Here is a 23,941-nt window from a genome sequence, read left to right as displayed (position 1 = left end):
TGTGCACTAATCACTTCTAATGAAAAAAAAATCCATCATGCCATATGAAGGGCTTCTATAGGGGAAAGTTTCAGGAGATCTCCCCATTGCCTCCTTAGGTCCTTTCACTAGTACTAAAATAAATTGAAACAGAAAAAATAGGAAGAGAAAAACTCCAATTTAATTTCATGCACAAGAACACCCACAAGTTATGGAACCTAGAAAAGAAACAAAGCATTCTTGTTTATATACAGCCATTTAGACAACAAAGCAGGAAATGGACAGGGAAAGACCAAAGTTTTGGTTTAAACAACCAATTCAGTGAGGTAGCAGAGCTGGTTTTCACACTTCCTATCTGCCTCTGACAACAGCGTGCTACTCCATTGGTACAAGGAGGTTATGCTCCACATGAAGATTTATTTCCTGATTTAGGGACAACCTAAAAGAGCTCTGGAAAAAAATTCTTGCTTTTAGAGAAAATGGTATTTAGAGTTTCATTTATTCATCAAAAGTTTGTTTAGTTGGAAAGAATCAATACGTTACTTTGGCATATTTCGTGGCATCCTGATCTTCAAACACATTGTGAGCTGCCATGGCTTATCTGGAGGCAGCACATCTTAACTGGAGACAGATGCTTTGATCAAACTGAGTGTTACCCCAATATTTCTATTCTTGCAGTTTTTTTCTATATTTTTGATTCACAATTTATTAACCATATGACTTAAAACTTCATCCGGTGAATAGTTTCTAATTATTGCTTTACTTTATTGATAATTTTCTGTGCTGGTAATTTATTATGTTTACAACTTCCATCACTGAAATAGCTGTGCAGTAAAGTGAAACTAAAGTTACTTGTTTTGCATTTCCTGGAATTTCCTCATTCTTAGGCTGTGCAGTTCCCACACAGCCTCAAAGAGCAAGAGGCTCCGGGACCAGAAAAGCCTTTAAAACTTACGCCTTCATTTTTGAAAAGACTCTGATAATCAACTCTCTCCTAACCATCAGAAGATAAATAAGAGAGCAAATGCTAAATTAGCCATTTCAAATTTCTGATTAAAAGTGGAAGTTTTCAGGAAAATCCTGGTAAGTATCTGAATTGTTATACTCTTCTGCTTATGAGGGTAACTTTTTTTATAAATTCCAGATTTCTTCTTTTTATAAAATAAACGTGTTGTAGATAAACCATGACTCATAAAAATCAAGAGTAAGTAGAAATATTAGTTGATTAAAGTATATCAGTATACGTAACCAAGGTAACTTTGGTTTGGGTTTGTTGTTGTTGCTTGTTTGTTGGGGGTTTTTTTAGTCACCTTAAAATACACAGTTACAAAACTATTCATGACCTCCACAATGTAACCTTGTAAATTTCCTTCTGAAGACCAAAGTACTGTCAAGTGCACTTAGAACAGTGAGCCAGTAGTGGGAAAGATTACAAAGGGACAGTGCAAAAAGTTTAGGAGTCTGAGCATCCCTTCAAAATGATGAAATAAAATGAAATTACAGGCTTAATTTCAGGAAAATAAAACTGAACTTGCCTGTATGTGGTTTTACTTAGTCAGACCATCAGAGGATGTGTGTTAACACAACTAGAGTCAGAATTTTTCTCACACAGTCAGTCTAAGAAAGAATTCTGCAGATCAGAGCAGTTTCTCAGAGCATGGATTCATGAGGTGCTACCCTGGAATTGAGGTAGGGTAGGCATACATCCTCACCAAGCTCTGTTGATTTGGTACTTGTCATTCAATAATTTAAAAGGGAGAATAAGAGTTATCTCTTGAAAATGGAATCAATTCTTTTGAAATGATTAGTTCTATTACTTAGAAGATTTGTGCCACAGTTGATTCAGAAAAGAAATCCGGGTTTGATCTTCAAGCCCGTGTTTTCCTTTGAACACGTATCTCACTTGCCTGCTTTTCTATATCTTTGCTTGCTTTTTTCACCCAGAGAAGCCCATGTTCTCTTGTACAGCCTTTTCTCTTTTCCCCTCTTATCTAAGCAAGTTTCATTCAGTAAAATCTATCTTGCTTTTTCACAAAAAGAGGAGGATCCCTAGAATAGCAAGAATTATTTTCAAGTATGCTCATAATTTGTACATAACAGTTGTGATAGTATTTATCCTTACTTCATGCCAACAACAGATGCTCTTAAATTAATAAACTTTAAAACAATAAACTATTCCTTGATGAAGGGGTGGAGATGGGGGCGGGTATTGATGGAGGGAAGTAAATACTGGTAAAGGAATTAGTGTTGAAATATTGTATCTTGAAACCAAATCATTAATAACCTTGTAATTTCATGGTGACTAAAGTTAAGTATATTTTTAAATGATGAACTATTCTAAGAGCAAATATAAAGTGAATGCAATAAACTCAATAAACTCAGATCACTGTATGTTCATAACTGCTATCATGTGGATGGTAAGAAACTTCTAATAATAGGTCCAAGTATATTACTATTATTATTATTATCGAGGTTGTGTTATACCGGGGTTCTAGATTTCCTGTTCAGAGAGACCAGTTCCACATGCGAGAATGCAAAAGCAAAGGGACCTTTTATTTCTAGCTCATGCTAGGGTCCAAAGCTCATCCAACACAGTGGAGTCTTGACCAGGACCCCGACTCTAGTTCCAGGGAACATTATATGCCATATCGTTACATAAGCAATGTTGGCAGTTTTCCCAAGAATTGCGATAAAGCAGTCACAAGTCTATGAGCTAATTGGTCATGCCCACCTGCTGTGCCCAGAGATATCTTACTTATCACAGGACTGGCTAGAGGCATCCAGTGGATTTCCAGCTTCAACCAAGGACAGTCTAATGGATTTCTTTGGGGTAAACTGAAACTTAGGCCTACTGCGCTTTTTTTTTTTTTTTTTTGCTGAAGTGCAGCCTACCAGTGACACATGTGAGGTTCTTTCTCGGCCTCACAGTTGGGATGGATGGGGCGACACTCTGCTATTCTCAGGCTCTGTGTTCAAGGAAGGGAACTATACGTGGTGCAGTAATACCCCTCTGGTCCAAGTGTATTATTGAAGAGTTTTGTATATCTTATTATTATAAGTTATCGTCAAATTTTTCATTTGATGCAGGGAAAATACCAGATTAGGAAATATATGCCAGAGACTTCTATTTGAGAATAATACTTTTATCTTTCTAGACCCTGTTGGCAAAATTTGAAGAAAATTTGAATATACCCAAGTGGGTGTGTAGAGAATGGGTGTAAGAGGAAAGAATAGACTGCCAAGGGGAATTTCCAATATGCAACTTTCTTTCTAGAATGTTGGGACTTTATTAAAACTGCTCAACTTCCTACTTTCCCTTCTAGCTAAAATAGAAGGGAAAATCCAAAGTCTATCCTTCATGGTTTAGAGAGGTTGATGTTCACAAATCACAAATCATCCTGTTAATCATCAATTGCCTTGAGCAAGCCCCAGTAACGTCTCCTTCATCCTAGCCCTGAGATTATATTCAAGGCTCTTTAGGAGAATGAGACCCATCATAGTTACTGGTATTTGACATATTGGGTACGCCACGGGGAGTTTGCCAGACTCTGCCCTGTGGGCAGGCTACATTCGGTAGCCTGCCAGTTTGTCCAAAGTAGGAATGAGATAATAAGATGTCATAATAAGATGTCCGGGAGCTGGATTTTATAGTCTCCGAGTCTTGGCCGTTGATGGGATTACACGGCGCCAGGAGGCCAGTTGGTGGGTGTGACCCCGCCTACTGGAATTTGGAGGATCTAGGTGGAGGATGCTCGGCCCAAATCCGAGTAGGCTTGGAGATCTCGGCCCCGGAACCCAAGTGACTTTGTTCAAATTACTGAAAATAAGACTGGTTCAGAAAATGTGCTCCTTAGATGGGAAGAGAGTATATCTACGAAGATGGCTGAACCAGGACAGAGAAGAGTTACTCATATAAAAGCAGCTGATCGAAACAGTGGAGGGGCTGAGATCTCTAACACTAAGAACTCAAGAGTAGAAAGGGACAAGCTCTGTGGGCTACCAAGTATTTGAGAAATAGGAATGACCCAACAAAAACTGATTTTGAAATGTCAACAGTATTATGAAGTTGGTTCACTCAGAGGGAAGACAGGAAAAGAACATATGTCTTAATTTTCCTCTCCCCTAGATAAATCTTCCTTTTTTGCTCTTTTTGACTGGGTGATTGAAACTAGAGTTATTTCAGTTCTGGACTAATAGTAAGAACAGTAAAGTTATTTCACTAGGTTTCTGTCTGAAATTCAAATCAAGTTAATTGATTAACAAAATAAGCAAAGCACTTTAACCCTCAGACGTTGCTATCTTCAAAAATTCATTACTTTCAAGTCACGGCCATGGTCCTCCCGTTGTTCATCTATTTGCTCGAGTGGGCCCAGTAACGTCTCCATCGTGACACTTGTTACTGTGTTTGGCATATTGAATAGCTTGCCAGGCTCTGCCGTGCAGGCTAGATACTCTCGGTAGATTGCCGGGCTCTCCGAGAGGGGTGGAGGAATTAAACTCGGGTCGGCCATATTGGCTTCATGCAAGGAAAACGCCCTACCTGCTGTGCTATCGCTCCAGTCCAAAGAGAAAATTCTATTTATTCAGCAATCTGAACTTAGAAGCTACAAGGCCCCAGGCACTCAAAAATAGTGAACAAAACATTTAAAACTCTTGTTGTCCTCATGAAACACGCAGAATCATGCCTAGGGCAGACCACTAGTGATAAATCAGTTAAAATAGATCACGGTCACGGTCCTCCCGTTGTTCATCGATTTGCTCGAGCGGGCCCAGTAACATCTCCATCGTGAGACTTGTTGTTACTGTGTTTGGCATATCGAATACATCATGGGGAGCTTGCCAAGCTCTGCCGTGCAGGCGAGATACTCTCGGTAGCTTGCCGGGTTCTCCAAGAGGGGCGGAGGAATTGAACTCGGGTCAGCCATGTTGGCCGCTGGTAAGGCAAACGCCCTACCGCTGTGCTATCGCTCCAGCCCAAAGAGAGAATTCTATTTATTCAGCAATCTGAACTTAGAAGCTACAAGATTCCAGGCACTCAAAAATAGTGAACAAAACATTTAAAACTCTTGTTGTTCTCATGAAACACGCAGAATCATACTTAGGACAGACCATTAGTGATAAATCAGTTAAAATAGATGAAATATTTTATTATGATAATCCTTCAGTAGTTTTCTTTTGGGCTTCAAAAGGGACAAAAAATATTGAAAAATAGGTCAAAATTTTCAGTAGGCTGGCCAAACATGGCCTGTGTGAGAAGGTGACATTTGAAATAAGAGTAGAGGAAAGTGTTGGGGTGAGGTCTGATTTCTGGCAGAGGAACCAAGATTAGCACCAGAAGCAGAAGTAAGGAAACTGGCCTAGATTCAGAGAAATAAAAGTAAGGTGTAATAATAAGAGGATAAAGGGTGCTGGGTTATCTCAGGAGTCCTAGTAGCTCATAATTGGGAGTTCAGCTTTCACTTCAGATCAAAGAGAAATCTCTTGCAGACATTGAATGGTACATTGGTGTGCTGTTCACATGGAGGAAAGTTCATCAGAGAATCCTAACAGTGAGAGGGAGCTGGTGAGTGCGCTACTCCTATAAACTCAGGAGAAAAGATGGAGGGTTTTGCACAGTTAGTGGCGATGGAGGTGGGAGCTAGTGGGTAGATCCTAAACAGGTGTTAAAGATAAAATGCCTATAGGATTTTCTCCACATAAAAGCAGAGAAAGAGAATATCTTCCTGCAACATATTTTGGATGATTATTTTACTAAAATTATTTTAACACACAAAGAGATGCTTTCTAGGTAAAAGATGTTCCTTTTATTTCTTTTCCAAATTTTCTATATGTTTAAAAACTTTTATGGTAGAAAAGGAAGTGTGAGGTCTGCTCCATGAACAATTTCTAAGCAAAGTTCAATTAATTGTAAAATAAATTGTTCTAATCTCTCTATATCCCTCTCATTCTTCTCTCTTTTCCTTTTCTTTCACTTGTTCACTCACTTTCTCTCTGTTGCTCTTGCTCTCTCTATTATAGCTCTTCTGTAGAAAAACTGGAAAAAATATACAATATTACTATATTTATACATCCTCATAGATGCCCTCTAGGGTGACTTGCAAATTTTTGATAAAAGACAACAAAACTTTCATTTTGTGATCAAAGAATACTGAGGCCTTATTTCAAGATGCTGAAATAAAAAATGAAAACTTTCAGAAAAGTTCGGCATGTTTGAAGATACTGAATATTAGCTTCATCAATTTCTTTTATCAGCCATATTCAGGTAGATGATAAGTCCATTGTGGTGGGAAAAATTTTGTCATTGGCCGTGGGCCTAGTGTAGTACCATAGTACCCCTAAAATAACCATTTATACTCTTGTAAACCAATGTTGTCACAATAAAAAATAAATTTAATGAAGATAAGAGCTCTTTTTAAAAAGTAGGTCTTAAAACTAAGGCAAAACTTAAAAAACAAATATACTTTAAAGCATATATAAGTTATTTCAACAATTTTTTAATTTCAGAATCATGATTTACAATATTGCTAATAATAAATTCCCAGGCATATAATGTCCCAACATTACACCCACCATCATAGTTTTAGTGTCCCTCAACTATTCTCTTCACAGTCTCCCTATCAACCCACAATCCCCACCCCACCCCTTGGGCAAACAGTTTTGTAAACCAGCTCTCAGGGTTTGTTACCAGTGGCCAATTTTTATTTCCTTATTATGCTTCTTTATATTCCAATTTGTTCTTCTCCCTCTGACTGACCATTCAACATGATACCTTCTAGTTCCAACCATATTGCAACAAATTGCATGACTTCCTCCTTTTAGTTTGAGTCACTTTCTATTCTATTTCTATTTCACAGTTTATTTTTCCTTTAATTGTTCTTGGACACTTGGATTGTTTCCAGATCTTAGAATAGTGAATAGTGTAGCAAAAGAGGCACTTTTTTTTTCAAAATTTGTTTTTGAGCTCTTAGGGTAGATGCAAGAAGTAAAATTTCTGGTCATGTGGAAGCTCAATTCTTAATGTTTTCAGGTCCCATATTATTTTCCATAGAGGCTTACTCAGAGAACATTCCTACCACCAGTAAACAGGGATTCCTTTTCCCCATGTCCCCACCAAAGCAGAGGTTGTTTCTACTCTATTCGATGGGTACCAGTGTAACTAGACCAGAGTGCTATGTCACTACTTTTGTGATTTGTGTTTCCCTCATGATAAGCAGTGATGAGCGATATATTTCCATGTGTTTACTAACTATCTGTATGTCTTCTTTGAGAAAATGCCAAGACAATTTTTAAAGGACTGAGAAAAATCAGTGCTTTGATACATACAGCACAAGATGCAGCTTGTACTGACAACAGAATTCTTTTTGAAAAAAATTTTTAACTAAGAAAGCAAGGAAAAGAAACTTTACAGAGAACATAGTGTTTTGGAGGTGGAAGTCTCTGGGGATAAGGCTGGCTGCCACAGGAAAAACGTAGATTAATTGTTCAGTAATTCAAGTACACCAAAAAAATTGATGCATGTGCATCTGTGCCAAACTCTATATGCCACATAGCTCAAAAATATACCTAAAGTTTATGACTAGGAGACCCGGAGAGGTAACACAGCAGGTGGGGTGCTTGCCTGGCTTGTGGCCAACCTGAGTTTAATCCCCACGACTCCATATAGTCCCAGCATCACCAGATGTGGTTCCTATGTGTAGAGTCAGGAGAAACCTCTGAACATCCCCAGGTTGGCCCAAAAATAAATAAAAAGTTTATAACTAAAAATCAAACCCTCCTAAGTTGAGTCATCATTTTACCTAAGGCTTTACTTCACTGCTAACTTGCACAGAAACAACCTGAAGAAGTACATTGTAAAAACATGCCCTTCTGGAAAAGGAAACTAACTTGCTTTTAAGTTTCGGTTTCCTGGGAATATCAGAGCAGAATGTGGGCCAGTATTGCTGGAACATACTTTTCTGAGAGGCTTGAATACTGAGCCAGCTACTGAGGCCCAGATCAGGTGGGCACTTGGTGATTCCCCTGACAGCTATTCACAGATCCTTTCTGATCATACCCAAAGAAAGTGGTAAAAAGTGATCCTGAAATTAAGTACTCGCAAGAAGAGCTCTAGAGTTGAAAATTTTCCCAGGACAGAATAAAGAAATAAAGTTAAAGTCTGACTCCAGTCAGAGCAACTGACATCTTTGCCTATTTTAGACAGAGGTTTCAGGTGCTTTTCTTTTGAAGAGACATTATACAAACAGGCAGCAACAGAAGAAATCCTTCCATATTAAAAACAGACAAACAGATTGGCTGAGAGGAAAGAGAACAGCATTTTTTTAATTCATAACTCTTTTCCTTTTGTTTATGCTATGAAGTTTCTTATAAAATATAAAGGTTCTTTGTGTTTAAAAAATGTACCAACCTGGGGCCAGAAGAGATACAGCTCTTGTAGCAGTCTTGCTTCACATTCTCACTTGTGGCCTAAGTTTCACTCCTAGCAATGCATGGCACCTCCCAGAGGGCCTGAACAACCCAGGACCAATCACTGCACCTCCGGAAGTAATCCGTACAAAAATGAATATTTGTAGGGCCAAAGGGGTAGCCCAAAAATCTTAAGTGCAAGCTTTTCATGGAGGGAGCCCAGATTTGACCCATGGAACCACATGTTCCCCTGAGTACTGCCAGAAGTATTGCCCCAAATTACCAAATCAGGAGTAGGCCCTAATCACTGTCAGTTCTGGTCTTAATACCAAAATAATAACAATAATTATATATGCCAACCTTACAGTGTAGAAATACAAAGAACAATCATATAATGTTTAGGACTGTGAAAGTAAAAAATAGTGAGGAATATTAAATTTCTCTATACATATCAACAATCCATCATCTAAGAGAAGGTACATTTATTGAACCAAGTAATTATATCAAATCATTACATAAAATACTTTTGTTGAAATTATTGGCATCTTGACAGAATTCCAGCCAAATATAAATTATGTCATATAAATGTTGGTAAAATTGTTAGAGTGCATAAATCACACATTGAAATGTTACTAAGTATATCAAATTACTCTACTATCTCCATTCCCAGGGTGAGGGATGGCTGCTGCAGGTTTTTGTTTGTTTTTGGTTTTGGTTTCCTTTTTTAACATTGTAACGGGTCTTCATTTTTGAACAAAGGGAGATAAAATAGAGATAAAAATATGGGTTTGAGGTTGGGGAGATAACTCAATTGACTGAGTGCATGCTTTGAATGCAGGTCCTCCATTCAATTTCCAGAACCACGTGGTCCCCAGAGCACCTCCAGGAATTATCCCCAAATACTACTCTGGTTGTAGCTCTGGAGCACTGACATGTGTGGCTCCAAAACAAACACATAAATAAAATCTAATCTCTATTTTTCAAAGAAGTAGTTAGGGAGGATAAATGACAATTACACTACTTGAGAAGGATACTTCCAGCTCCCTGGTTGTTTTTGACAGAATTTAAGCAATTTTAAGAAAGAGTGAAAACTGTATCCTGTGAGAAGACACAAAGACAAGGCCTTCTATCATGCCCTCCACACATACATGCACATGTATGGATGTGTGTACACAGTGTCTTTGGAAGGAAGCTGGTAAACAGAAAACCATGTGTACTTCTTGCAGAGTTCTAGAATCTAGTTGGAATGGCTGCTATAACTTGATAAAGCTTAAGAGAAAAACATCTTTCTTAACAATTTGAAAGTTGCTCCAATAAGTGAGTATCTTGAATTACTCAGAGAAGAGACTACTTCAGCTAAACAGGGTATATGGAGAGTGATAAAAAGCATCTCCAGAGGATGGTTCATTTAACCCAGAGCAATGAGAGAAGTTAAGTACCACAAGATAGTATTGAGGCCCTGTGGGTTGTGATGACTAATATTGGTAGAAAATCTTGTAGGAGAAGCATACTTCTTGGGGGATTGTAAGAGAGATAGCAAAAGTTGATAAAGCCTATTAAGAAACTCAGCCCTTCAGATAGAGAAGGGAACACCAAATAAAAGTGTTGGGAGGATCCTCCCAGGATGGGAGAAACATGCTAAAAGTAGACTATAGACTAAACATGATTGTCACCCATTGCCTCTTTTGCAAACCACAACACCCAATAAGAGAGAGAGAACAAAAGGGAATGCCCTGCCACAGAGGCAGGGTGGGATGGGGGGATGAGGGGTGGGAGGGATACAGGGAACTGTGGTGGTGGGAAATGGGCACTGGTGGAGGGGTGGGTATTTGATCATTGTACAATTGAAACCCAAGCACAAAAATGTGTAAGTCTGCAATTGTAACTCATGATGTCTCACTATAAAAAAAAAAAAAAAGAAACTCAGCCTTGTAAATTTGCCTAAATTTGAAAAACATGTGCTTATTGAAATTTTCTATTCCTTAAATGTATCACAATGGAGACATTACTGGGCCCACTCGAGCAAACTGATGAACAAGGGAGGAAAGTGCTACAGTGCTAAATGTATCTGATATAGGTAGATTCTTTGTGTGTAAATGTCAAGAGACTTTGAAAAGCTGTAAGACAATACTCCGTAAAGTAAATAAATACAAAAATGAAATATTTAGCAGCTTAAAAGCAAAAATAAATCACTTTTTTTTTTTGCTTTTTGGGTCATACCCAGCAATGCTGAGGGGTTACTCCTGGCTCTGCAGTTAGGAATTACTCCTGACTGTGCTTGGGGGACCATATGATGGGAAGTGAACTCGGGTCAGCCACGTGCAAGGCAAACACCCTACCTGCTGTATCATCACTCCAGCCCCCAAAATAAACCACTTTTAAGAATAGATTGGATAAACATATGCCAAGACAAATTTAAAATATCTAGTTTTTCCTTGTTTTTTTTTTTAAAAATCACTGAGCTCACAAGTTGTATAAAAGCAAGTTGTGATGTTTTGCCTCAGATCAATAATTTACCAACTCCTATTTTGATTGTAAACACTAATGTTATATATAAGATTAAAATGCTTTATTAAAATTAAAAATATATATCTAGTTTTTCCTTTGCACTCATTTTTAAAAATTTAAACCATGCCAATACCATACAAGAAATACAAGGATCATCATATAGAAATTAATAATGGTGCTATTCCATATCAACCAGCAGGTAGGGCATTTGCCTTGCATGTGATCAACCTGGCCGACCCAGGTTTGATTCCTCCGCCCCTCTCGGCTACTAAGAGTATCTCGCCCTCATGGCAAAGCCTGGCAAGCTACCCGTGACGTATTCGATATGCCAAACACAGTAACAAGTGTCACAATGGAGACGTTACTGGGCCTGCTCGAGCAAATCAATTAACAATGGGAGGACAGTGACATTGACAGCCATATCAACAAAATGAAGGATTATAACTATGACTATCACAAAAAATATGGAATAAGGATCTGACAAGATTCAATGCCCATTTTTTTAATACAAATAAATAAGCATAGAAAGAAAGTACATCAATATCACAAACTCCATATGTAGTTATATTTGATCTAGTTTCATGTTATATAGTAAAAATTTGAAAGCTTTTCTTATAAAATCAGGAAAAAATAATAATTTCTGCAATCCAAGATACTAATCAGCAGAGTTTTAGAATTGTTGCTGTTCTGTGGCTTTCAAAATCCTTTCCTGATTGCTTCTAATTGAATTTGTATCTTGGAAGTTTGGCTTACTTTAAAATATGAGCAATCTTGATCTTTGGTAAGAAGTTATAAGTGTAAATAAAGGGAGACAACTTTGACTAAAAAAACAATAGTATCTGTCCTCTCATCGAGCAATTAAGTAATAAAAAGAGATAAAAGACATAAAGACAGGAAGAAATAAAACTGTAACTATTTACAGATGACATGATTCTACCCTCAGAAAACCCAAAAATATTAAAACAAGATATTATAAATAATAATGAGAAAACTTACAAGAAATTATATTTCTTTATGCAAAAAAATGAGAGCCACCAGAAAGAAATTTAAGGGAAAAAAAACCATTTGCAATGGCATCATAAAGAATAATACAGTAAACTACAAGATACATCTGGAAAAATTGAAATTATAAATTAAGATGAGATATTCCATGCTGATGGAAAATTAATATTGTTGAAATTCACATTGTTTAACATTGTTTTATAATTTTTACCTTGGAAATTGTAGAAAACAAATGAGGCATAACTAGAATATATAATCATAACATGATCTTAAATAGTCAAAACAATCCAAGAAATAAAGAACCAAACTGGAGTTATTACACACCCCATATTTGAACTATCCTACCAACCAAGAAGTGACTCTTGAACAGAGAGCTGGGAGTAGCCCCCAATCTTCTACCAGGTATGGTCCAAATGCCCCAAAAGAAAAGATGTTCATAATTTCTTATTATTATGAAAATGAAAGCCAAAAACTACATTGAGATGGTTCCTCATACCTGTTAGAATGACTAGTAAACAAAAAACAAGAAATAGCAATGGTTGAACAGAATGTAGAAAAAGAAACCTTTGTCCATATTCATGTAAATGGGATACCAGTGAACACAGCCCGCTCAGAGAGAAGTAGGCAAACAATTCCAGTCTAGCCCTGCCCTGCTACAGGACCTGAAAGCTTAAAAGACAGGCAGGCATTGAAGGCTGGTTTGAACCCAGGTACCAATAAACCATTCCTGCGAAGAGTGTAGAAGCCCTGCTAGGCTCAGCAGCTACGCACTTCTTTACCTCTTCATAACTCTCTTCTAGCATAAAAAGACATTCTAACACAGGCTCCTAACCACACAAAAACACAAAATAACTCCAAATTACAAAGGTCACAGTGGTAAAGCAAGGCAGAAACCCACCAGGTTTGGTGAGTAAAGCCACTAGCCCAGTTGATTCAATCAATAATAATGAGGTATATAATCTCTCCAATAAGGAATTTAGAGTGGAACTGTTAAGGATGCATAAGGAACTCAAAGAAACAATGGAATGCACTGTTAATAAAACACAAGAAGACATGAAAGCAGAAAACAGGAAAATACAAACAAAAATACAATCAGAAATGACAGATCTCTTATTAGTGGGAGTATATTATTGCACATTGTGAAAAAAACTGTATTAACATTCCTCAAAAGATTAAGAATAAAAACTCTATATGACACATTTATCTCATTATGAACACTCCCAAAGTTTAAGACCCACTAACTTGATGAGACCTATTCATGCTCATGATTACTGAAACACTATTTGCAGCATCCAAGAGCTGGAAGCTACATAATGGATGCTTAGATAGAAAGAATGTGGTATATATACACAATGGAATATTGCCTTAGAGACGTAGATATAGACAACATGGTGACATAGAGGGTATTATGCTTAGTGAAATAAGTTAGAAGGAAAAAGACAAGCACCACATTATTTTACATATTACTTGACCACATAAATAAACTAACACAATAACAAAAATAGGAGACTAACACCCAAGAATGGCCAAGATTAGTACCAGGAATTTTACTCCATGTCTTGGAGGCCAACCACACATTCTAGGGGAAAAGGGAGCTCAGATAGAGAAGGGAACACCAAATAAAGGTGTTGGGAGGATCCTCCCAGGATGGAAGAAGCATGCTGAAAGTAGACTATAGACTAAACATGATTGTCACCCATTGCCTCTTTTGCAAACCACAACACCCAATAAGAGAGAGAGAACAAAAGGGAATGTCCTGCCACAGAGGCCGGGTGGGATGGGGGGATGAGTGGTGGGAGGGATACTGGGAACCGTGGTGGTGGGAAATGGGCACTAGTGGAGGGATGGGTATTTGATCATTGTACAATTGAAACCCAAGCACAAAAATGTGTAAGTCTGCAACTGTACCTCATGATGTCTCACTATTAAAAATTTTTTTAAAAAAAGGAAGAAGAGAAAACTTCTAGGCAATCAATTGGTCAAATAATATCTTAGACTATTAAGCAATACAACATCTAATACCATTTAATTAAAATAATAGATTTTTAAAATAATGGACTTTTTAGCAAATATACGGAGATATAACTGCAAAAAAGGTTAATTCTTTTTATTAATTTGTTTAGCAGAACTTATGAGGAACCATATAGGGTAGTCAGAATGAAAACCTCTTGCAGACAAAGCATGCAAACCTCCCTTTAAGCCATCTTCACAGCCCCCAAGCTTAGTTCTTTTATCATTAGAAAACCTTGTTTACTTTGTTTACTTAAGTAATCAAACATTAAGTATACAAGTAAGTAGGCATAACATGAAATACAAGATATTATCTGTGTTATTCATATGTGATTGAGCTAAGATTAGAATCATTTTAACATGGCTTTATAAATGCTAAAAGGACAATTTTCAAGATTTTTCTCATATGCCTTTCACAAGTCTCTATTTATTTTAGTTTGTCATTTATTCCCCTTTTTATTTAGAAATAATTACTTTTCATCATTTGCATTTCCCTTAACAAAAAGTATCATTAATTCTAACTTCTCTTACTGAAAATATACATACTACTTTCTTGCATATAGAGTTATCCCTTTACAATTCTGTTATCTCTGACCAAATATATTAATTGGAATTTTTCATCTTTGAAAACTTAAATTTTCCATGAAGGGTAATAATTACATTGTGAACTATATGTTATATAGCATTTTATGTTGAGAAAATTTTACAAATACTTTTCATAATTTCTAGAATCATTATTTCTCCAAGCACAAATTTTCAATAAGGCAAAAAAATTCTTCACAACTAGACCCAAATCTTTTAAGCTTTTTAAATATGAGGCCAAAAGTAATTAAACTTAGACTTATTTAACAATGTTTCAGTGTTTTATCCTGCTTGGGTGTGATCTGGACATTCAATTATTTTTTTCCATTGTTTAACTTTACTTAGTGAAACTTCAAATAAATAAAATATTTTGAACCTAATATCAAGTAGACATGTCATAAAACAACAAAATTTTTAAAGTTGATCTATGCCCTCATCTCAGTACACCTATTTAAATAATTTATTATCATTATTGAAGTTTGAAAACTAAATAAGACAAAGCTAGGCATTATCCTATTATTTTTATTAGTGAAAACTTTGTAACCTAAGAAAACATAACATTACTTGACTAATGATCCCAGACTGAAAGATGACTGTATCACATTTAATATTCATATCCTGAAGACATGTCTATATAAATTAAACCAATTTAAGCTAGCTTTTATTTATTGAAAGATATCCTAGGTCATAAGCTTGAAAAAAGATTTTGGATGTGTTTTAATATGCCAGAAAATTTTAGGAATTTTAATGGGAAAGAATTTTCAACTTTTGTGTATGTCATTGGCGATTGGTAGAGAGAACACATAGTACGTGGTGCACAGGGATCACCAGGTGTTACTCAGGGGAAAATCTTAAGTGCCAAGACCATGTTTTCCTCTTGGATAGCATTCCCATAAGCCTGGCGTTTTCTATTACTGAAAACTTAAGTTACTTTTTGTAAGAAACTTTGGCAAGCATCTGCCCCGTGAAGTCACAGTACAAGAAAGGCAAGGATTCACTGTATGCCTGGGAAAGACGGCGTTATGACAGGAAGCATAGTGGTTATGGAGTTCAGACTAAGCCAGTTTTCCAGAAAAAGGCTAAAACTACAAAGATTGCGATGAGGCTTGAATGTGTCCACACTCAGACTTGAGTCCAACTGCGGTTCTAAGATAATGCTAGCCATTAAGAAATGCAAGCATTTTGAACAGGGAGAAGAAAAAAAGAGGAGACAGGTGATCCAGTTCGAAGCATCATCTTTTATTATGAAGACAGAAGTCCTGGGCTCTATAGGAAACAAATAGTGTTTAGGGAGGGAAATGAAGTAATATCATGAATAAACTCCCTGAGAGGGAAAAAAATGAAAATGACAAAGAGTGCCAGGATCAAATATCTTGGCTATTGTAAATAACATTTCAATGAAATATAAGGGTACATATATCTCTTTAAATTATCAGTTTTTATTCTTTAGATTAGTTATAATTAGGAGTTGACTTGATATGATAGATCTACTTTTAGTTAATTTGAGAAATCTCTATTCTGTTTGCTTTAGAGACTGGACCAATTTACTTTCCATTAACAGTGTGTTAGAGTTCTGTTTTTCTCTTTATACCTGCCAAGACCTGCTGGTTCTGGCGTTTTTAATGGTGTCCGTTTTGAAAGAAGATAGTATCTCATAGTGATTGTGATTTGTATTGACCTCATGATAATGATAATGAGCATTTCTCATGTGCCTGCTGACCATTTGTATATTCTCTTTGGCAAAGTGTCCTAATATATTCAGTCCTTTTAACTATTGAGGGGAGCACATGCCACACATTTCGCAGTACTCGGGAGCTATACCTGGCTTTATGTCAAGAGCCACGCCCGGTGGTGCCATACATAGATAGTTCTGGAATTTCAGCTATCATTGCAGTGGCATGCAAGGCAAATTACTTAACCTCTGTACTCTCTCTCTCTCTCTCTCTCTCTCTCTCTCTCTCTCTCTCTCTCTCTCTCTGCCTGGCCCTCTTATCACTATTTGTTTTGTGGAACTTTCTTTTAGAGTTTTGTAAGATTCTTTTAAATCATATATTAGCCCTTTGCCAAATGTACTTTTTGTGATGCAAATACTTTTGCCTATTTAGTAGGATTTTTTAATTTTAATTATAGCTTCTTTTGCTGCGAAGAGGTTTACAGTTTGGTGATTTTCATTTTTTCCCTCTTTCATGGAGTTAAATCCCTGAAGACATCACTGAATCAATATGAAGGGGTGTTTACTTATGAAATCTTCAATGTTTTTACAGTTTTGATTTAATATTCAAGTCTTTAATACATTTGAGTTAACTTCTTGTTCTGGCATGATATGGTGATCTACTTTTTCTTTTGGATTTGGCAATCTAGATATTCTAACACCAACTAATTTTCCTGTACAATCTACATTTTTTAACACCAATAGAGGAAAAAGACCCTCCTTTCAACATTTTTTCCTTCTCCACATACTCCTTTAACCCTTAACATAAATTAGTTGTATTATAAATATAAGTGAGGATTTAATTCTGGGTTTTTAATTCTATTCTACTCTGTATGTCTATTTTTATTCCTATACCACACTTCTTTCTTAAGGATGGGGACAAAATGCCAGGGATTAAACCTTAGGGCCTCCCATAAGCAAGGTGAACACTCTACTACTGAACAACATTCCCAATCCCAATATCACATCCTCTTGATAACTATTGATTTCCTCATAATATATTTTGCAGTTGAGAAGAATGATGTCTCCATAATTTATTCCCCACCATACTCATAATTGTTTTACATTTGAGGGATTGTTGTGATTCCATGTGTATTTCAGAGCCATCTGTTCTATTTCCTAGAAGAATGCCACTGGGACTCTGATAAGACTTGCATTGAATTTATATAATGTGCTGTATAGGATGACTATTTTAATAATGTTAATTCTTTCACACATGAATACTGAATATCTTTTTATATTTTTTATTTTTTATTTAGATTTTTATTAGTGAAACACCATGAGGTACAGTTGTAGATTTACAAATTTTTGTTCTTGGGTTTCAGTTATACAATAATCGAATACCCATCCCTCCACCACCACTGATCCCAGTATCCCTCCCACTCCCCATCCCCCCCATCCCACCCTGTCTCTGTCTTCCATTTCTTTCAATCATCACGTATAGTTTTTGATATACAAGACTTTTACCTTTTTCATTAAGTTTATTCCTAAGTACTTAATTCTTTTTAATTAAATTGAAAATGATATTTAAATCACATTTTAAAAAATCTTTTACTAAGTTAATCCTAAAAGAGAAAATCATTATAAGAATAAAATGGGTGTAACCTTAGTTAAAAATCATTTGCTTTTCTCATAATAACAATGGCAATCATCTAAGATATCAAAGCACTGATTAGGACTATACAATACTTAAATCTCAAACAGTTTAATACATGAACTTTAAGCTTTTATATATGTTGCTTATAAGATTAAACACATAATTGTGTGACTAGACTAATAAAGTATAATGTTAAAATAATATACAATATTGTTACTTTTTCCAAGGAAGAAATTTGCAGCATTGCTATGGCTATGAGTGAACATATAAATCTACCTGAAATGACCAAAGACTGGACCAAAGAGGATGTGAAACAATGGGTAACAAAAGAGCTTAAGATTGCTGAGGAATATGGACAGATTCTGCTTAATGAAGAAGTGTCAGGATTATCCCTTCAAGAAGCAACTGAGGAAGACCTTAGAGAAATGGGACTTCCACGAGGTCCAGCACTTTTGATAAAACGCGCTTACAACAAATTGAATAATACTTCTCCTGAAAGTAACTCTCCAAATTCTAGACAATTAGATTCTACAAACCTCTCCAAAAAGAAAAGTAAAAAAAGGTCACAAAAAATAAAAGAGGAAAACTCAGTGTCATCCAATAGTGATCATGATCTAAAGGATTCATTAAATACCAAGGAACAAGAATCAGTTCCTATAGACAAAGATCCATTAAACTATCAAGCAATAGCTGAAGACCAAAAGGGTAAGCTAAAAACAGAACAGTCCACTTGTGTGCCATATCCTTTTGATCAGTTCCATGACAGTCGATGTTATATAGAACATCATATTCTACAACCTGAAACAGGACCACGCAATCTCATAGACCCAATACACGAGTTCAAAGCCCTCACAAATACAGAATCAGTTGAAGAAAAAGACATTCAAATGAAATTCAGCAATGAAGTCTTCCGATTTGCATCGGCTTGTATGAATTCACGGACCAATGGCACCATTCATTTTGGAGTTCTAGACAAACCCCAGGGAGAAATTGTAGGTGTGAAAGTGACCAGGAAGGATTCTTTCATTGACCACTTTAATAAAATGATCAAACGTTATTTTGAAGATAGTGAAATCAAAGAAGCCAGGAAATGCATTCGTGAGCCAAGGTTTGTGGAAGTCCTACTGCAGAATAACACATTGTCTGACAGATTTGTTATTGAAGTAGATGTTATCCCAAAACACTCTGTATGTCAAGATAAGTATTTCTACACCAAGATGCAAGAACTAGAAGATGGAATATGGAAACAAACTGAAAACACTTCGCTGTTTGTGAGGGAGGGAGCTAGCACTAAAGATATTCTGGCCAATGAAAGGACCCGTGATGTAGCTTTCAAAGCATTTCTGCAAGATTTAAAGTCACTAATGACAATGAGAAAAGAGGCTGAAGAAAAATATGAGGTGAAAGTAAATAAGCAGGAAAGTGAAGGACAGAAGTTGATTAAACTTCTCATCGGAAATCGAGATTCACTAGATAGTTCATACTACAATTGGTACATTCTTGTAACAAATAAATGCCATCCAAACCAAACAAAGTTCTTAGATTTTCTGAAAGAAATAAATTGGTTTGCTGTGTTGGACTTTGATCCTGAATCTGTTAGTAAGGGGGTAGTAAAAGCTTTCAAAGAAAGTCGAGCAGCAAATCTTCATTTTCCAAGTCAATATGTGGAGGGGAAATCAACACAAAATGAGACTGTTTGTAGCCTGAATCTTTATCAACAAACCAGCTGGATTTTCTGCAATGGCAGATCAGACTTGAAAGATGAAATATATAGGCCTCTAGAACCTCATTTATGGAATAGAAAAAGAGCTTCAGAAGTCACAAAACTGACATTATTTCTCACAGATGAGAGTATAATGGCAAGAGGAAAATTTCTGGTAGTATTTCTATTACTCTCTCCTGTAGAAAGCCCAGGAGATCCACTCATCGAAACTTTCTGTGCTTTCTATAAAGCTCTCAATGGAATGGAAAACATACTGTGTATCTGTGTAAATTTAGATATTTATCAACGATGGAAAGATCTACTACAGGCAAGATTGATATTGGAAAATGAATTAGCAAACCACACTATTTCCACCTTAAATTTAGAATTCCTGAACAGTACTATCCTGAAACTAAAATCAGTGACACGATCCTCAAGAAGGTTTTTGCCCTCCTATGGGTCCTCTTCAGTTATTCTTGAAAAAAAAGAAGAAGATATTTTGACTGCACTGGAAATTCTCTGTGAAAATGAGTGTGAAGACACTGACATAGAAAAAAATAGAACTAAATTTCAAGAATTTAAAAAATCGAAAGAAGAACAGTTTTATCGGGGTAGTAAAGTGTCTTGGTGGAATTTCTACTTTTCTTCTGAAAACTATTCTTCAGCTTTTGTCAAAAGGGATAGTTATGAAAACCTAAAGAAGCTTATAGAAGATTGGGCAGAGTCTCCTAAACCATTATTTGCAAAAATTATCAATCTGTATCATCATCCAGGTTGTGGGGGTACTACATTGGCAATGAATGTTCTCTGGGAGCTCAGAAAAAAATTCAGGTGTGCTGTACTAAAAAACATAACAGCTGACTTTGCAGAAATTGGAGAACAAGTGACCAAACTGATTACCTATAAGGCAAGCAGTCATCAGGACTACATTCCTGTACTTCTTCTTGTGGATGACTTTGAAGAACAAGAAAATGTCTGCAATCTACAAGATGCCATCCATTTCAGTTTAGCAGAGAAGGATTTACGATATGAAAAAACGCTAGTAATTATTTTAAACTGCATGAGATCCCAAAATCCTGAAGAAAGTGCAAAGTTAGCAGACAGTATTGCACTAACATACCAACTTTCTCTCAAAGAACAGAGAGCTTTCGGGGCCAAACTGGAAGAAATTGAAAAAGAACACAAGAACTTTGAGAACTTTTATTCCTTCATGATCGTGAAAAGTAATTTTGATGACAAATATGTAGAAAACGTGGTTAGAAATATTTTTAAAGGACATAATGCTGACAGCAAAGAAACACAGCTCATTTCTTATTTAGCTCTACTCAACTCCTATGTTACTGATTCTACAATTTCAGTGCCACAGTGTGAAATATTTTTGGGAATCAGGCACACTCCATCACCTTGGGTGCCTGAAAGCATAGAAGACAAGATGGGAACATACTCTACACTTATAATAAAAACAGAAGTCAAAGAATATGGATATGAGGGCGTACGCATCATTCATTCCTTGATTGCTCTTTGCTGTCTAAAAGAGTTGGAAAAAAGCTATCGCTTGGATAAGAGTCGAATTGCACTGAATATGTTAAGGGAGAAACTATTCTATGATTCCGGGATAGGAAAAGACAAGTTTCAACATGATGTGCAAACTCTTCTTCTTACAAGACAGCGTAAAGAGCATGGAGATGAAACAGATACTTTGTTTTCCCCACTAATTGAAGGTTTAGACAAGGAAGATGTTGAAACTGTCTTAACTGCAGGAAGCGATAGGTTCCCCAATAATGCATTCATTTGTCAAGCCTTAGCAAGACATTTCTACATTAAGAAGAAGAACTTTGACACTGCTCTGCTTTGGGCAAATCAGGCCAAAATGAAAGCACCTAACAACTCCTATATCTCAGATACACTCGGTCAAGTCTACAAAAGTGAAATCAAATGGTGGCTGGAAAAAAATAAAAACTGCAAAACAATTTCTGTTAGTGATCTAACATATTTCCTAGAAGCTGCTGAAAAAGCCTCAAAAGCTTTTAAATTGTCCCAAGAGCAAACTGATAAGAAAAACTGTGAAACAGAGGATTGGTTACTAAAGAGGTTCCCAAGAAAATATGACATGTATAATACAGCTGGCTTCTTGGGTGAAATAGAAGTTGGTCTTTTTGCTATTCAGATTCTCCAGCTCATTCCCTGTTTTCACAAAGAAAATGAATTATCAGAAAAACTTATGGCAAAATTTTTATTGGGAAAGGTAAATGTTCCCACAAATCCAAAAAGTGATTATTATTTGGCTCTTGGAAAATTTACATCTTACTTACAAAATTTACAACCAGACTTAAAAAGGTGCTTTGACTTTTTTGCAGATTATATGGTTTTTTTGAAAACAAGGACTGTCCATAAAGAAATTACAGAAATCTCATTAAGAAAGAAAATCGGTCGTTGTTTCATGAGCTATATAAGCATTTTCAGTCACTCAGAATTGGGTACAACACAAGCTCAAGAGAATCTGTTACTCCAAGAGGAAAAGTGCAGGAAAAAACTAGAAGGATGGAGAGCAGATAGGTTTTCTTTACTCCTAGAATATCTTAATCCAAATCATAAAGATGCTGCAGCCACCATAGAAAATATAGTCAAAGAATATACCTTCTTATTGCAGCAAAATCCTCAAAACCCAATGAGAAAGGAGAAACAAAACTTCATCTTGGCCAACATTATTCTTAGTTGTCTAAACCCCAACTCAGAATTTATTGAACCACTTGACACATTGAAGGAACTTCTCCGGGAAGTGTTACAACTTGCAAAACTAGATCATCATTATCCAGATCCTTTTTTCTTAGCCTGCCTCCTGTTTTGGCCAGAAAATCAAGTGCTAGATCAAGATTCCCGATTACTGGAAAAGTATGTTGCATCCTTAAAGAAATCTTTCAACAGACAGTATAGGCGCATGTGCAGGTCCAAGAAGGCAAGCACACTCTTCTATCTAGGGAACAGAAAGGGCCTCAAAGGTCTTGTTCACAAGTCTGAGATAGAGCAGTACTTCAGTAAAGTACCAAATACTAATATTCTATGGCAGAATGGAGATGTATGGAAGAAAAAAGAAGTCAAAAGCCTCTTGTGTCGTCTAACTGGTCAGGCTGAAGGCAAGCAAATTTCTATACAATATGGAACAGAGGAAAAAATAAATATACCAGTGATATCTGTTTATTCAGGACCACTCAGAAGTGGTAGGCACATACAAAATGTATCTTTCTACTTAGGATTTTCCATGGAAGGTCCTTTAGCATATGATATAGAGTTTATCTGAGGGGAAAAAAATTAGTTCAAATATATTTAGTCATATACGTATCATTTTCCCTCTGTTCTCATAGCATATTGATGAAATGACTAACTTACTTCTAATCACAGTGCTATTGTCTCCTCCAAAGAATAAGCCTTTATAGGACTTAGCAGAGTTGGCACAAGTCAAGTTGTTTGTAAACATGCATTTCAAAAGAATGATAGAAGAGTGCATTCTCATATGGAATTTGTTGAATTTGAACATAATTTTGATATTCTGAATTTATAAAATACTATGACAGTACAAACTAACAAAGTGACACAAATACTAAACTTTATTACTGACATCACTATAAGTACATTGGGGAGGAGCCAGAGAGACAGTACAGTTAGTAGGGCATTTGCCTTCCACAAAGCCAACCCAGGTTCAATTCCCAGCATTCCATATGGTCTCTCGAGCCCGCCAGGAGGAATTCCTGAATGCAGAATCAGGAGTAACCTCTGAGCATTGATGGGTATGGCCCAAAAATCAAAAGAAGAAGCAGAATAGGAGGAGATTCAGAAAACTAAACAATCAGAAAAGTCAACTTTAAAGAAAAATAGAGGGATATGAGAAGCTCTTTCAATATTTCTATAGCTGTTCAATGTAATGATAGCTAGTTTATTTTGTGTTATTTCAAGATAGTATCAAATCTATTACAAATCAAATGAAGATTTATTTCTACTAAGGACAAGGAGACACTCTCTACTACTAAGAATCACAGATGTTCAATGTTGGAAGCAGCTTCCTAGAAAAGCAGATGAACTTCTAGTGACTTGATGGGTTCAAGCCAAAACGGAATAATCATCTGGAAAGTGTGCTATAAAATAGGATGTCAAACTCACTGTGATTAGGGGACAGTTCTCCAATTCATTGTGGCCCAATATTTTATAAATTGCAATAAAACTAAATTGGAAGAAATGAGAAAGAAAAAATATAAGTTCTGTGTTTTGGAGACACAGAAGTTGGGTCACACTGACTGTGCTCAGGGATTACTCTTGGTTTTGTACTCAGGGATCACCTGTGTTGAGGTTCAAACCCAGCACACAAGGCAAGATAATACAAATGCTGAAACTGCAGTACTATCCCTACAGCCTTAAAGTTTAGTATTTTAATTTTCATATTTAATCAAGAAAA

At 36.3% G+C, this 23,941-nt stretch overlaps 1 protein-coding gene across 2 annotated transcripts; it reads left to right on the top strand.

Moving 5' to 3' along the window:
• Window positions 1-924: 924 nt before the first annotated feature.
• On the top strand, window positions 925-22,934 carry SAMD9L (sterile alpha motif domain containing 9 like). Of its 2 annotated transcripts, none has more exons than XM_056118116.1 (2): window positions 925-1,062; window positions 18,020-22,934. In XM_056118116.1, exon 2 carries the CDS (start codon window positions 18,041-18,043, stop codon window positions 22,790-22,792), a length of 4,752 nt encoding a protein of 1,583 aa, XP_055974091.1. In that variant the 5' UTR covers window positions 925-1,062; window positions 18,020-18,040; the 3' UTR covers window positions 22,793-22,934. The 2 variants fall into 2 exon arrangements, with proteins under 2 accessions (XP_055974091.1, XP_055974092.1); XM_056118117.1 differs by having other exon boundaries at window positions 929-1,062; window positions 18,024-22,934.
• The last annotated feature ends 1,007 nt before the right edge of the window (window positions 22,935-23,941 follow it).

This window comes from Sorex fumeus, unplaced genomic scaffold (genome assembly GCF_029834395.1).
Source record: "Sorex fumeus unplaced genomic scaffold, SorFum_2.1 ptg000037l, whole genome shotgun sequence".
Lineage (NCBI taxonomy): Eukaryota > Metazoa > Chordata > Mammalia > Eulipotyphla > Soricidae > Sorex > Sorex fumeus.
Note: the sequence above shows the minus strand (reverse complement) of the source record. Positions and strands in the feature narration are given on the sequence as shown.

Excerpts from the sequence above, each read along its gene's own strand:
- SAMD9L (XM_056118116.1), top strand. The coding sequence starts at position 18,041 with ATGGCTATGAGTGAACATATAAATCTACCTGAAATGACCAAAGACTGG.